At 49.5% G+C, this 12,848-nt stretch overlaps 1 protein-coding gene across 24 annotated transcripts in view; it reads right to left on the reverse strand.

Moving 5' to 3' along the window:
- The window catches only part of DYSF (dysferlin), a 203,405-nt gene that overhangs the window by 132,830 nt on the left and 57,727 nt on the right, over nucleotides 1–12,848 (reverse strand). For all 24 annotated transcript variants that reach the window (XM_045978655.1, XM_045978680.1, XM_045978675.1 and 21 more), the window contains 4 exons: nucleotides 9,302–9,428; nucleotides 7,464–7,567; nucleotides 334–402; nucleotides 160–203 (listed from right to left, as the gene is read on the reverse strand). In XM_045978655.1, coding sequence (XP_045834611.1) covers nucleotides 160–203; nucleotides 334–402; nucleotides 7,464–7,567; nucleotides 9,302–9,428 — 344 coding nt within the window. The remainder of the gene's footprint in view (nucleotides 1–159; nucleotides 204–333; nucleotides 403–7,463; nucleotides 7,568–9,301; nucleotides 9,429–12,848) is intronic.

Genomic DNA, 12,848 nt, shown 5'->3' on the forward strand with positions numbered 1-12,848 from the left:
AAGAACAGCCTACACCGTCTCCTTCTCTGGCCTCCCAGCAGAGGATGCTCCCTCACCTGAAACAGATTCTCCACTACATGCTCTGAACTGAGGGGAACTGACGGACCCAGTGACCCCTGAAGATAACCGCCTCCAAAGACTCCAAGACTCAGCACTCACCAGTCCATGACACGAATCCTCATTTTTTCACACATGGAGGGAAACTGAAGAGAGAAGAGAGACGTGTTGGGGTGGAGTTCTTTCAAAGGAGGGGAAGTCCAGGATATGGGCAGGATACTGGTGAAGCCGGGAGCCCAGGGGATCCCAGAATGGCCCCGAGGGGGCAAGGCTCACCATGGCAGGCAGCGTGATGCTCTGGTTCCACTGAGGGTTGGCTGTCTTCTCCAGGATCTTGCTACACAGCTGGAAGACACAGAGGACAGGTGGATGGAGCTCAGGGGCCTATGGACTTCCTCGGGGACCACCTCATCAGCCAGGGGCTGTTCTCTGCCATGCTGACCACCCTTCAAGCTGGGCAGAAGAGCCTGGGGGCCTTGAAGCCTCAGACACAGGGGATTGCAGAGAAAAAGTTCAATGGTAAATCAGACCCCAGAGCTAGGTGGCATGGGATGTGGTAGCAAGGAAGTGTGGGGAACATGGAGGGCGATTGCCTGAATTCCACAGCACTTCTACGCTTATTTCCTACCTCTGGCTGGAAATCCTCCACTCCCGCCCCTCCCAAAAGGCCATGACCCTATTGTGTGGGCCCTGAATCCAGACTGGCTTTCCCAGGGGTCAGGGGTTAGTCCCTGAGGCACTAACCTCTACCAGTCAGCCCAGACCACCTGCCCCATTGGAAGAATGTGAGCCCTAGAAGATTAAAGATGGGGAGGAGAAGGGGAGAGGGTAGCGGGAGAGCCAAGGTTTGGGGACCAGCCACCAGCATCTGAGAACAAGAGAATTCAGCAAACATACAAATCCCATCAGCCAGCTTGCCTTAGATTAGCCCGGCTCTTAAGACTGGACTTTATACAATCAAGGAGCCCAGCAAAGGTGGAAACTAGATCCAAACCAGGGGCTTGTTTCCCTACCTGTGCTTGGAATCCCCAGGGGGAGGGCGGGAGGGGCATACCCCTTAGCCAGCTCCAGGGCATCCCGCACCCCCACAGGGACAGCAGGTAAAGACTCTATTTCAGATACATAGATGATGGGTCTGCTGTCCTGCAGCCTTTTCCAGAGCATTTACTATGGGCCCTGCACTGTGCTCAGCGTTTCTGTGCATTATCTCATTTAATGAACATCTGATCAGGGGCTCCAGTTCCTCCATCAAAGGAGGGTGCAGCCTCCATGGGGGGCCAGGACTTTGTCTCCATTCGGTCCACCCAATGCCAGCCCCTGTCCCCATCCTCCCCACCTCCCTGTGAAAAGAGCCCAGGCAAAGCCTGGGAGCAAGGGTGCATTTCAAGATTTGCTCCTCATGCCAACAAAGAAAGGAGTAAGGACAGAAGAGAGGGACAATGGGCAGAAAGTGAATGAAAATTCAAAGGCTTGAAGGCACATAAAAAGACGCTCAACCTCCCTCATAAGAAAAGAAACACAAATAAAACCAAAAAACCATTTCTCACCCATCACATTCATAAAATTCTCTAAAATCTGACAGCCCTCTAACTGGCAAGGCTAGGGGGAAAGTGCATGCTCATATTTTGCTGGTGGGATTAAAAAAAGAGCTCGACGCTCCAGACAGCAACTGACCACTATCTTTCCAAACTGCGAAGGCAAAGACCTGTTGACTTACCAGGTCCACCTCTAGAAATTTATCCTGCAATACCACTTGCCTCTGTGCAGAATGACCTGTGATGAGGTTATTCACAGCCACGTGGCTTGAACTATCAAGGATATGGAACAACCCATGGGTCCAAGAGAGGCCAGATTAAATGAATGGTGGTCCCTCCCCACAACGCAGCTCTAATCATCACAAGGGAAAACTCATATTTTTCTTCCCTTTTTTTGTTATCTACCTGAGATGATGAATGTTAACTAAACTTAAAATCACTTTGCAATCTGTAAGTCAAGTCATCATACTGTACTTTGAAATTCATTTCAAAGGCTGTTCAATCACCTGAGAAAATACGGGCTTCTAAAAATGGTTTACCAAACTGAGGAGATACAGTTGATTCTTGTTACTGACAGTCATTACACATTCTATAAATCACCAAAAACAATGAATTCGTGAATATTAAACCATTGCTCTGGGGAATTTCAGGGTTAGGTTTCTACCAACCTCTGTCACATTTTCGTTAGCTAATCAATATGTAACCTTGTGTCACATGTGTTACTGTTCAAAGATACCTTATTTAATATACCTGTTGATTTGTTAACACTAAACACACAGTCAGCCTATAATTCATGCCTGAAGGAAGCTTATCTAACGTATTTTCTCCTGAGGCACATCCCAGCCCTTTTGCCCATGAGAACCCCAGACAGCCCTTTGGCACACACAAGGGAGCACATTTTAAGCAGCAAAATCACATAAAAAGCACCAACATGACACCGGGTAGACCAAGAAAAGGGCACTTTTTACAGGATGACAACTGAAACGAAAAGGCAGACTCACGCTGTTCCAACTCGGTGGCAACGCGTATCAGCCATTCCACACCATGCACAAATGATCACGAAGCACCATTCATGTTAATTTCAGGATTACAAATAAATTTTAGTGAGTCGGTGAATTTGCAAATATGGAATCCACGAATAATGACAACCAATTCATTCTGAATCTAATTTTTTTTCCACCAGGGGAGAGGGGAGGGTTGGGAGTGAAAGCAGTAGAAAGAAAAACATACTACAAGAAATACACACAAATATTAACAGTGGTTATCTCCACAGTAATGTGGGGTACAGAAATATGGTTAGTTTCTTTTTCATTTTCCTTTATTTTCTATGATTATTTACAATTTTTTTAATAATCAATTGGTTTTCTTCTTGCATTCGGGAAAAAAGTTGTTTCAAAGTCTCCCACCCTGTCCCCAAGTACCTCTCCTTTCCTTCTCACCAAGAAGTGTGTGTGTGTGTGTGTGTGTGTGTGTGTGTGTGTGTGTGTGTGTGTAAAATCCGGTATGGTTCACATCTTGGATAATAGTGCCACCAAGTGTCCATGGGAGGAAGTGCAATGAGGGTCAAGCTGGGGTGGTGGGTGGACACACAGAAGACAAAACCCCAGGACTCCAAATAAGGTTGTAATGAGAAAAAGTGACACACGGGCTGGCTGAGGGAGAGGGACTTGCAGAAGGAGACAGACAGTAAGGGTAGCTGAAGGAGAGAGAGGCTGACACAAATATCTGGGGACCACCAGGGAAGTCCAACAGGCTGAAGCTTTCAGAAGGGAGGGGCTCAGCTTCCTTGGTCACAATAAGCCCCTTCCTTCCTTCTAGGGGGAAAATAAGGGTGTGTAGCTTCTTGCAGAAGCCCGGTCACCAGCTTTATATGTCCCTTGCCTTGCTCAGGTTCCCCTAGCTCATCACCTCTCACAGACATTTGCACCTACCTAGAAAACCCCCCAGGGCCAACCAAGGACATCTCAGAACAGAAGACCTTGAGAGATCAAGGTGCCTTCGATGACCCAGGAGCAGCCAGGAGCCCTGGAGCTCTGAGACTTGGCCCCCAGAAAAGCCATTAAATTTGAAGGCAGGTCCGGTTTGGTTCTTCCCACCATCAAAGCACCCTACCATTTGGGGGAACGTGAAATAAAAAATAAAAACAATCTTGAGACATGACTTTCCCTACCTGTCAAATTGGGAAATTAATCCCAGTCTTTAGAGGAAGTGTCCCACAAGCCTGTCCAGCCACATCTTCCCATTTCCTTCTCGCCTTCCTTCCTTGTGTTACAATCCCTCCTGAGGCTAGATACAGGGCATCAGACCCTGATCCCAGGTCCAAACTAACACTGCACTTAGGTGAAGACCCACACTTGGGCGAGGACCCACAGTGAGCATTTACAACTCAGTGGGAGAGAGTTTAAGATCCGAGTTACCTCTCCCACATACATTTTCACTGAGACCCTGAGTTAGGCTCGGGAGAGGGGAACCAGCTCGAAGGGACCCCCAATGGCCAACTTCAGAACAGATCAAACATCCAACACAGGAATGACTGATTTTAACCCACTGAATTAACAAAAATTATTGAGTTCCATAGTAATACTCAAAGACACTAAGGGGGAGAAAAGCTCTTCTTTCCAGAAAAACACCAACTTATAAAGAGAAAAGGAATGATAATGAGAAAATCACCACTTTGCTACCCCAAGTAAATGACTTATTCAGGCAAGGAGATCAATGGCCACATAGACCATTAGGTAAGACGTTGCTGAGAAAAGGATATAAACCTGGTGCCAAGACACTGCCCACAGATGACTTGCAAAGTACAAAAGGGAGCATGTATTTTGACAAGAGAGAGATCCGGAATCACCGTCTTAAGCAAATGACCAGATAGTCATCACCAGTGATGGAACAACCTCATACTGCTTCTTGTCATGATGCAACACTGCACACTCAACGTCATTACGACATTACGACACACTCTTGCTGAAATACTGAATCTGAAACAAATCTCATCCTGAGAACTGATTTCCAGTTTGTAGGAAATGCAGGGGCCAGAGGGAGCACCGTAAACAACACCAAAAGGAAACAAACTGACAAATCCAGAACATAGACAAGAGGCCTGGGCTCTTCAAAAAGTCAAGGGGTGAGAACAATGGTTGGGGTAGGTGGGGAAGGTCAGGAGGGGCAGTTACAGAAGAGACTGTAGAGGCCTAAGGGCCAAATGCAGAGCATGAATTCTAGTTGGGTCTTAGAACAGCACAAAATGAAGCCAGCTCCAAAGGACATTTCTGGGATAATCAGAGAAAATTTCTATGAGCCAGAATCTGCCAATGTTAGGGAATGACTGTTCCATCTCGTAGGTGTGATCATATTACTGTAGTTACAAAAATTTTTCTTCTCGGGATCCCTGCTGAAGCCTTTAGGAATAAAGTCTGCAACTAGGTTTCAAATGATTCAGCCAGAAAAAAAAAAAGTATCTATATATAGAAAGCAAACGCAACAAAATGTTAGCAGTTGCTTCATCTAAGTGGAGGTCATACAGAGCACAGGGTGTTCATCCAAAAACTCTTCTAACTTTTCTTGATGTTTTAAAATATTCACAATGAAGAGTCAGGAGGAAAATGCCTATCACCTATATACAGGGGGAAAACTGGAAAGACAGGCACCAAAAATGAACATTATATGGTGAATTATGGGTCATTTTATTTACTTTTTTCTGTAATTTTCAAAATGGCTTAGTAAACAGGTACGTCAGTAATAAAAGAAGAAACAACAGGCGGGGAGTGAGTCTGGGCATCAGAGAGAACACACCCCTCCCTCCCCCCGCCCCCCCTCCACTGCCTTTGTTGGTGGGATGGGCTGGCAGCTGCCAGCTCCTTTTCAAAATGAATCTAAGAAAAGATTAAGTGAAAGGAAAATTTCAAAGTGCTCTACAAATAGGAACCCACACCGCCTCCATCACTCCATCACTACCATCAGCTTTTAGTGTTTAATGCAAATTTTTAAAACTTCTCTCCAGTTGTCCTATAACCCGTGCGGGCTGTCTTCCTCCGCCCCACTTCTGCCTGGGGAGCAAAGGGGGAGCCGGCCTGGGACGCCCATCCTCGGCCACCCAGCTCAGATTCTCAGCCCGTCTGCTCTGCCCTGTTCGGATTTTCCCGTCAACCTCCAAGCCATCTGACTCAACTCTCCCACCCCAGCTTCTGCAGCAGGTGGAACTCTCCGCAAGGTTGGCACAACTTCAGAGGGCCCTGCCCCCCACCCTTGCCAACTCCCTGCGGTCAGACACATCCCAGAGGCAGCCCGCTCCCAGGGGTTCTGGGCGCAGTGTGGGGAGGCAGTCTGCGCCCACCTGACCTGTCATTTTTCCCACAATTTCCACCACAGTCTCAGCTTTGAGGTCATGGACTAAATAAGAACAGGTTCTTGCCCACAAGTCGGAGAAACAGATGCTAACAGCTACCAGAACGGAATGGAAAATCGGCTAAAAGAGGGCCTAGGGCACCGTGGGGCGCCGAGGAATGAACTAGTGCCTCGGGCCCGTGGGGGTAGGCAAGCCGGACACTGAAAGATGCTGGGCTTTGTGGGGAAGGGGGCAGGAAGGACACGGGCAAAGGCTAGAGGTGTGACCAATAAGGGAAAGAGGAGACAGGGCAGACAAGAGGACACAAGGCCACTGTGTGAGCTGTACAGTTTGTACACACCCGAGAGTGCGGGGAGGGAGCCCCAGTGGCTGCAACCCCGCCTAACCCAGCGCTCCAAGCCCAGGCTGCAGAGGTGCGCGTTCCCGGCAGGGGGCGCCATTTTCTTACTCGCACAAACACGTTAAGAACTGACTTAGGCCAAGGAGATGTGGTCAGAAAGTTCCGCTGGGCAGGACCAGATCAGCCGGATTATGCGGCTTGAACGTCATTGTAGAGACGTTTTCGGGTAATTATTCTAGAGCCTTTTATGGGGAGAACCCAGAGAAGAGAATGAACCCAAGGCTGCTGTGTGGTCTTGGGAAGAGATGACAGTGGGTGGAGGGGAGGGAACGGCTTTGGGACACGTTTGAAATCAAAGGGGGAGGGCGATGTTTGTTGGAAGGAGGTCAAAAAAGAGGGAAGAATCAAGGCAGGCCCACGTTCTCTGCCTTTGGCAGTGGTACCTGGGTAGGATGGAGGCTCCTGGAAGTGGGGCAGGTGGGGCAGATGAGTCTTCCACAGGGCCCAAGGGGCACCAGGGATGCACAAAACCCTGGGGAGGTCTGGGGCTGAAGAAGGTGTCAGAGCGAAACAGCTGTGGGAGTCCTCCGCAGAGGGGCAAGGCTGAAGCCTGAAGCCTGGGAGAGCCTGTGGGACAGGCAGGGGAGACTGGGAAGGGCCTGCCTGCCTGGGATGGGCTGGAAGGGGGCCCACAGGAGCCCCAGCAGCAGCCCTGTCTCTGGGCGCAAAGGCCAGCTGCAAGGAAGAGAGGTGTGAGTCATCCCAGGTCCCCCACAGAGTGGACTTTCTCTGCTCAACTCCTGCCACAGCTTTTTTAAAATAATCATTATGTTTCTACCACTTTTTTTAAGCTCCCCCCATCTTTATGCCTTCTCTGGTTTTCATGCCAGTGCTTAATTTTCCCCCAAACACTCTTCTATCTATCCACTGTCTACCTGTCCTCCCCATGTCTCTCACCCATGTGTCCGTCCCAGATACTGAAGCAGACCAGAGAGCCAGGCCTGGGTGAGTGTCTCACCGTGTGCCCCGCAGTGAGCCCCCCCCCCCCGCCCAGGTGCACCTTCTGATAGGGCCGCACCAAGGGCTGCCTGTGCGCACCTCATGTCCTTTACTCTGCTCAGCACCATCCACGGGGACCCCCAACGGTCCCCTCCGGAGAGATTCCTCCTGCTTCCTTACTCCTTACCATTTTCCCCGCAAAGCTGACTTCCATGAAGGGATCCACCAAGTTCTTCTTGTTACTGTCAAAGCCGAAGATCTGCTTCACGTTGTCCATCACGGCGTCATCCACTGGGGAGAACATGCTGGTCAATGCCCACAGGCTATCCAACCTCCAAAACCTCACTTTCTAGCTACCCATCTCCCAGCAGTCTTGGGACTCTGTGAGAGAGACACTGCGGCGTCCGTGACAGCCTGGGGACTCCCAGAACAGCAGCCCCTGACCCTGCCCAAACAGCTTTGTTCACCAGCCCCTGCTCTCAAGGACTTTCTGAACAGATCCACTAGAAGAAGTGTCTGCCTTCAGCTCTGGTCATGATCGTGGGGTTCTAGGATCAAGCCCCAAATTGGGCTCCCTGGAGTTCAGCAGGGAGCCTGCTTCCCTCCTCCCACTCTCCCTGCTTGTGCTCCCTCCCTCTCTCTCTCTGTGTGTGTGTCAAATGAATAAATGCAATCATTTTTAAATGATTTTATTTTACTCCAAACCAATATTTTACTGGATTAGTCATATTATGTATAAATATATATGCAGGGGCGCCTGGGTGGTTCAGTGGATTAAGCCGCTGCCTTCGGCTCAGGTCATGATCTCAGGGTCCTGGGATCGAGCCCCGCATCGGGCTCTCTGCTCTGCAGGGAGCCTGCTTCCTCTCTCTCTCTGCCTGCCTCTCTGCCTACTTGTGACCTCTCTCTCTGTCAAATAAATAAATAAAATCTTTTAAATAAATAAATAAATAAATATATATATATATATATGCAGATAGATGGATAAGTGCCTATGTGTATTAATAGCTTGTATAGATATCTACGTGCATATGAAAGAGAGGAGGGACAGTTAGAGATTATATACCAGCTGCTGTCTATGTGAATACAAAAGATAACAACAACTAGCAAATATTTATGTCCTATTTACCCACCTAGTTCATTTTATTTATATTTAAACAAGCTTGTAGAGAATTAAATATAAAGCACATTTATCTTAAACAAAGCAAACATTTCTATTTCCCCAGCCCCCTATGGGAGCTCACCAGCCTCCCTTCTGCATAGTTTCAACCAACAAATGAAGATGGTTATTAAGCATGTATTTTAATGCCCATTTACTTTCTTAAAGGTTTTCCCCATGATCTGGGTACCATTAAGCTTGTACAGAAGGGATGCATTTCTTTTATTGAGTCATTAGTCAAAGGGTTGAAACCCTCAAATAATTAGCTTTATACAAGACTTATAAACAAGGACCTAAGTTGCAAATGCTCTCACTGACTCTGCTATGGACAGAAACATTTGCTTAGGCTAATAGATGCCTCAAAACAGGGGCTCACCCTTTAAAAACGACCCGTGTGTGAGCCTTACTCCAAACGCAGTCAGCGTGAAACACCGGAGGAGAGGTCCCGGCATCTTTAAAGCCCCTTTAAAGGTCCCGGGCAGTTCTAGCATGCAGTCTAGATCGACACCCACGACTTAAAATATTCAGTGTGATTCCCCCAGCATTTACTGAGCCCACAGGATGGGGCGAGTGCAGGGCCAGTCGCTGGAAGAAACCAGGCATGGGCCACCCTATCTCTCTTGGGAATGTGGCCACAGTGAGTGTGACCCACTGCCCCGGTTGGTCAGAGATGGAGGGTGGGCCTGCAGTGCTGAAACTGGGACCATCCCAGGCAAACTGGAGTGACGGCTCACCAAGAGGACAGATGTTTTTCATTTGTGGAGACACTGAGGCCTTCCACCATCTAGTGACTTCTTCCCCAGCCCAGGGGCTCTGCTCCCAATCTCAGTCTTGGGCCTCCAGCCCAGGGAAGACACCAGACTCACTCTGCGGTAAGTCCTCAGCTCTGAAGACCTTCAGGCAGAAGTGGGCTCCTCGAAGGGCCACGCCAGTTGGCCTGAGCAGATTGTTTTCGATGTCCTCCTTGTCTTCAGAGGGGTCCTTTCTCTCCAGCTACAAAGCAACCAAATGTGATTCCTTAAAGAGTTCGTGAGCACAATATCTCCCCTTCTTCATCCAACACCCCCTAAATGGTGCATTCTGAAGAAAGGTAGCTTTCGCCCTGATACTTACTAACGTGTGATCTCAGGCAGGATCCTTCCCCCTGAGACTCAACTCCCCGACCTGGACAGTGGAAAGAGTAACACTGACCTTGCAGACTGCTGGACAGATCAACTTCAATAATGTGGAAACACACATGGCGGGCATTCAAGAATCTTGGTCTCCTACCTGCTCCACCCATTCACAAGAGTGCAGAAGTGACAGGTCTAAGCTGGCCTGTCTGTCTTCAGTAACATGTGTTTGTTCACTCAACAAGTGTTTATGTCAGTGAGTGATGACTGGATTGTGCTGAAGGGGGAGGGATGCAGCAGTGAACAAGGTAGACAGAGGTCCTGCCCCCACAGAGCTCACCGTCTCACAGTGAAAGCCCACCTTTAAGCAAGCTCCTGTCCTGCCGTTCCACTGGCTGGAATACAGACCCAATGGTGGGAACTGCAGCAACCATATTGGATCATGAGATGGAAGCTACATGATGAAGACAGCAGGGAGAAGACCAGGAGCCTGCATCTCTGGTCATTGCGGGAGCACCGTGCCAGCTCTGGACTGCCTCCCCCAAGCACTTATGAGGGAGAAAAACACACTTCAATCTTCCTTAATGCCTATTATTCAGGGTATCTTTGTTACAGCAGCTGAACCTATATCTTAATTCACGCAAGGGCCCAGGGGAGATGTGAGGGGACCATGACCTCAGACTCTGCTCTTGGGATGGGAGAGAGAAGTATGCTCGGAGGTGATCATGCCAAAAAGACTGACCAACCATGTGCATGTGGACTGACAGATGTGGGACTGAGGGTTGAGGAATGAAAGGCCTCTAGCATGGGAGACTGGATGACGATGCTGTTTCCTAAGATGTCACCTAACACAAGATGGAAGTCGTCATGAGGAGTGAGCAGCAGATGAACCTGAGTTTTCCTATGTTAATTTAGAGGGGCCTAAGGGACATGTTTCTGCAGCTTTATTACTCAGCAACTGAACCTGAATGTCTAGAGCTCCAAAAGTCCAAGCTGGATCAATTTAGGAGCCTCACATGGACAGAGATGGGCTCCATGAAAGTGAGGGTCAAGGACACAGCAAAGAGGCAAGCAAGGGAACTTTACTGAGCCACTGAATTTGAAGGATCTATATTTAAAAAAAAAAAAAAAAACAGCAAGAATCAAGAAAAATCTCCCATGCTAAGGGAAAAGAGAATTTGAATTAAGTCATGGGCTCTGGAATCAAAGGCTGTGGAGGAACAGAGAGGATTAATAGCAGAGAAGAGACCCCTGGAGGTTGGCAATGGGGACCTTCCAGGCTTTAGGGAAGGAAGATAGTAGGAATCATGAAGCGGAGGAGGAATGAGCAGCTGGGAGAGGAGTAGAGGTTCCCAGCGTGCCCCCTGATGAAGTTGGTCATGCCTGGAAGCGAGCTGCAAGCAACCTGGAGAAGAGGGGTGGGGAGAAATGAGAGAAGTGAGGTGAGGGTGTTTGAAGGTAGGGAAACCTTGAGCCCGGTACAGGCCTAAGGGCAGAAGAGAAGACACTCAGGAGAGCAGGGAGAACAAGATGGCGGAGGACTGGCACACAGGGCAAAGGAGGCAGGAAGCTGGGGAAGTGACAAAAGACAAATGAAGTCAGGAATGAGGACAGAAGGAGCTTCAGGCATTTCTATTGTTCACCACTGTGCAGCTCTGCCTCTCTCAGGAGGCAGAGAATGAGGCTTAGGAAAGAGAGCAAAGTCTGGAAACAGCACTGTGGCGAATGGGACAAGGAGTAAACCACACTCAAGTAAGAGAAGAGGTTGATATCACCCATGTTCACCTAACCAGCACCTCCAGGTGACTTCTGCCACTGAAACTGACCAAGGAGTGGTGTAAACGGTGAGGAATGGTGGGGTCCTGAGGTGTGGCAGGAGACCCATACTATGGGGCCAGGAAGCACGTGGTGAGGGCTGTGGTGGAGGATGGCGTCCAGGCTGGAGGAGGGGAGAGCGTGGAAGGAGGTCACGAACGGATTGCGAAAACCAGCAGAAGCTGGGGGGTGGGGGGGGACTGTAACACCAGGGAGGAAGGACTGTCTTTCAGCAGGGGGACAGGGTGGTGGAAAGAGGGATTTCTGAACTCAGGGTCTTAAAGGAAATAAAATCAGACATCGGTGGCTCATCAGTGAGGATATGTCACTCAGGACAATGGTGAAGGTGAGAATCAGGAAGCAGGGACACCCCTGGACAAGCTCTGCCTGTGGGAGGGGTAGGTAACAGCCCAGAGAGGGAGAAACAACCAGCAAAGCAGCCTGTAATTAAAGGAGGAGGCCGTGCTGCGGTTGGGAAGAGCCGCCGGCGGGAAGGCTGCAGTGGGAACACTGAAGCTGGCCACTCCTCCCATTCCAGAACCCACGGAGAGTTGGAGCAGAAAGTAGGGGCTTCTGCCTGAGTTGGTTTCAAAAGAAGTGGCTTCATCAGGAAAAAGCAAGGTTCCAATTCAAAGGAAGAAGAGGAAGAAATGTTTTAGAGATGGGTGATAGACTCAGCGATGCCTTGAGAAGGAGCAAGATGGCATGATGTTTGGAAAGACATGCTACAGAAGGACAGGACGGGACTGTATGGGACAAAAGAGAGGGACAGGTGTCTTTAGGTGGGGCTTGCCCACTGGAGCTCCATCAGCCCCCTGTACAGCACAGAACCCTGCGCTCTCCATCCCCTAACCCCCTCCACTGTGACTTTCTGAGCCCTTGTCATCAGCCAACTCCTATTCCTGACTCTCATAGAATTTGTCGTCTGCCTCCTGCCACTCTTCTCCCCTGGAGATCCGATTTCCCCGCTCTTGCCTCTCCCTCTCCTCTTGGCCATCCCAGGCTGGGAAGAGAAGGCCACACCTGGCACCTGCACCCCCCATCACTCCACCATGTCTTTCATCTGAAGACCCCATCACCCCATGCGCCACTCTCTCCCCTGGTTCTCACTGATACCATCCACCAAGCTGAGGACATGTGCTCACCGTTCCTTCCCGACTTCAGCACCTGCCTCACCACTTGCCTATTTCATTTCTAATTCTCCGCATCAATGTGGTCAAGTCATTTGCCAACAAGGTTCCCTTCCTCCACCCCTTCCCTTCCGCTGCTAGAAGTACGGTCACATCTGGAACCTCCAGCCACTCAGGGCCACTCCTCTAGCAAAACCTTGACCACTGAAACCCTTCTCTGAAGACCGCTTGCAACCTATCTGCCTCCTCCAACCTCCCACTCACACAGAGCGGAGCTCCCGACACAGCTTGGCACACAGCAGCTGCTCAATAAATGTGCGTTCCCTACCCCTTCCCTATTCTCCATCCCCCTCACC

The sequence above is a fragment of the Meles meles genome, chromosome 15 (assembly GCF_922984935.1).
Source record: "Meles meles chromosome 15, mMelMel3.1 paternal haplotype, whole genome shotgun sequence".
NCBI classification, from domain to species: Eukaryota; Metazoa; Chordata; class Mammalia; order Carnivora; family Mustelidae; genus Meles; species Meles meles.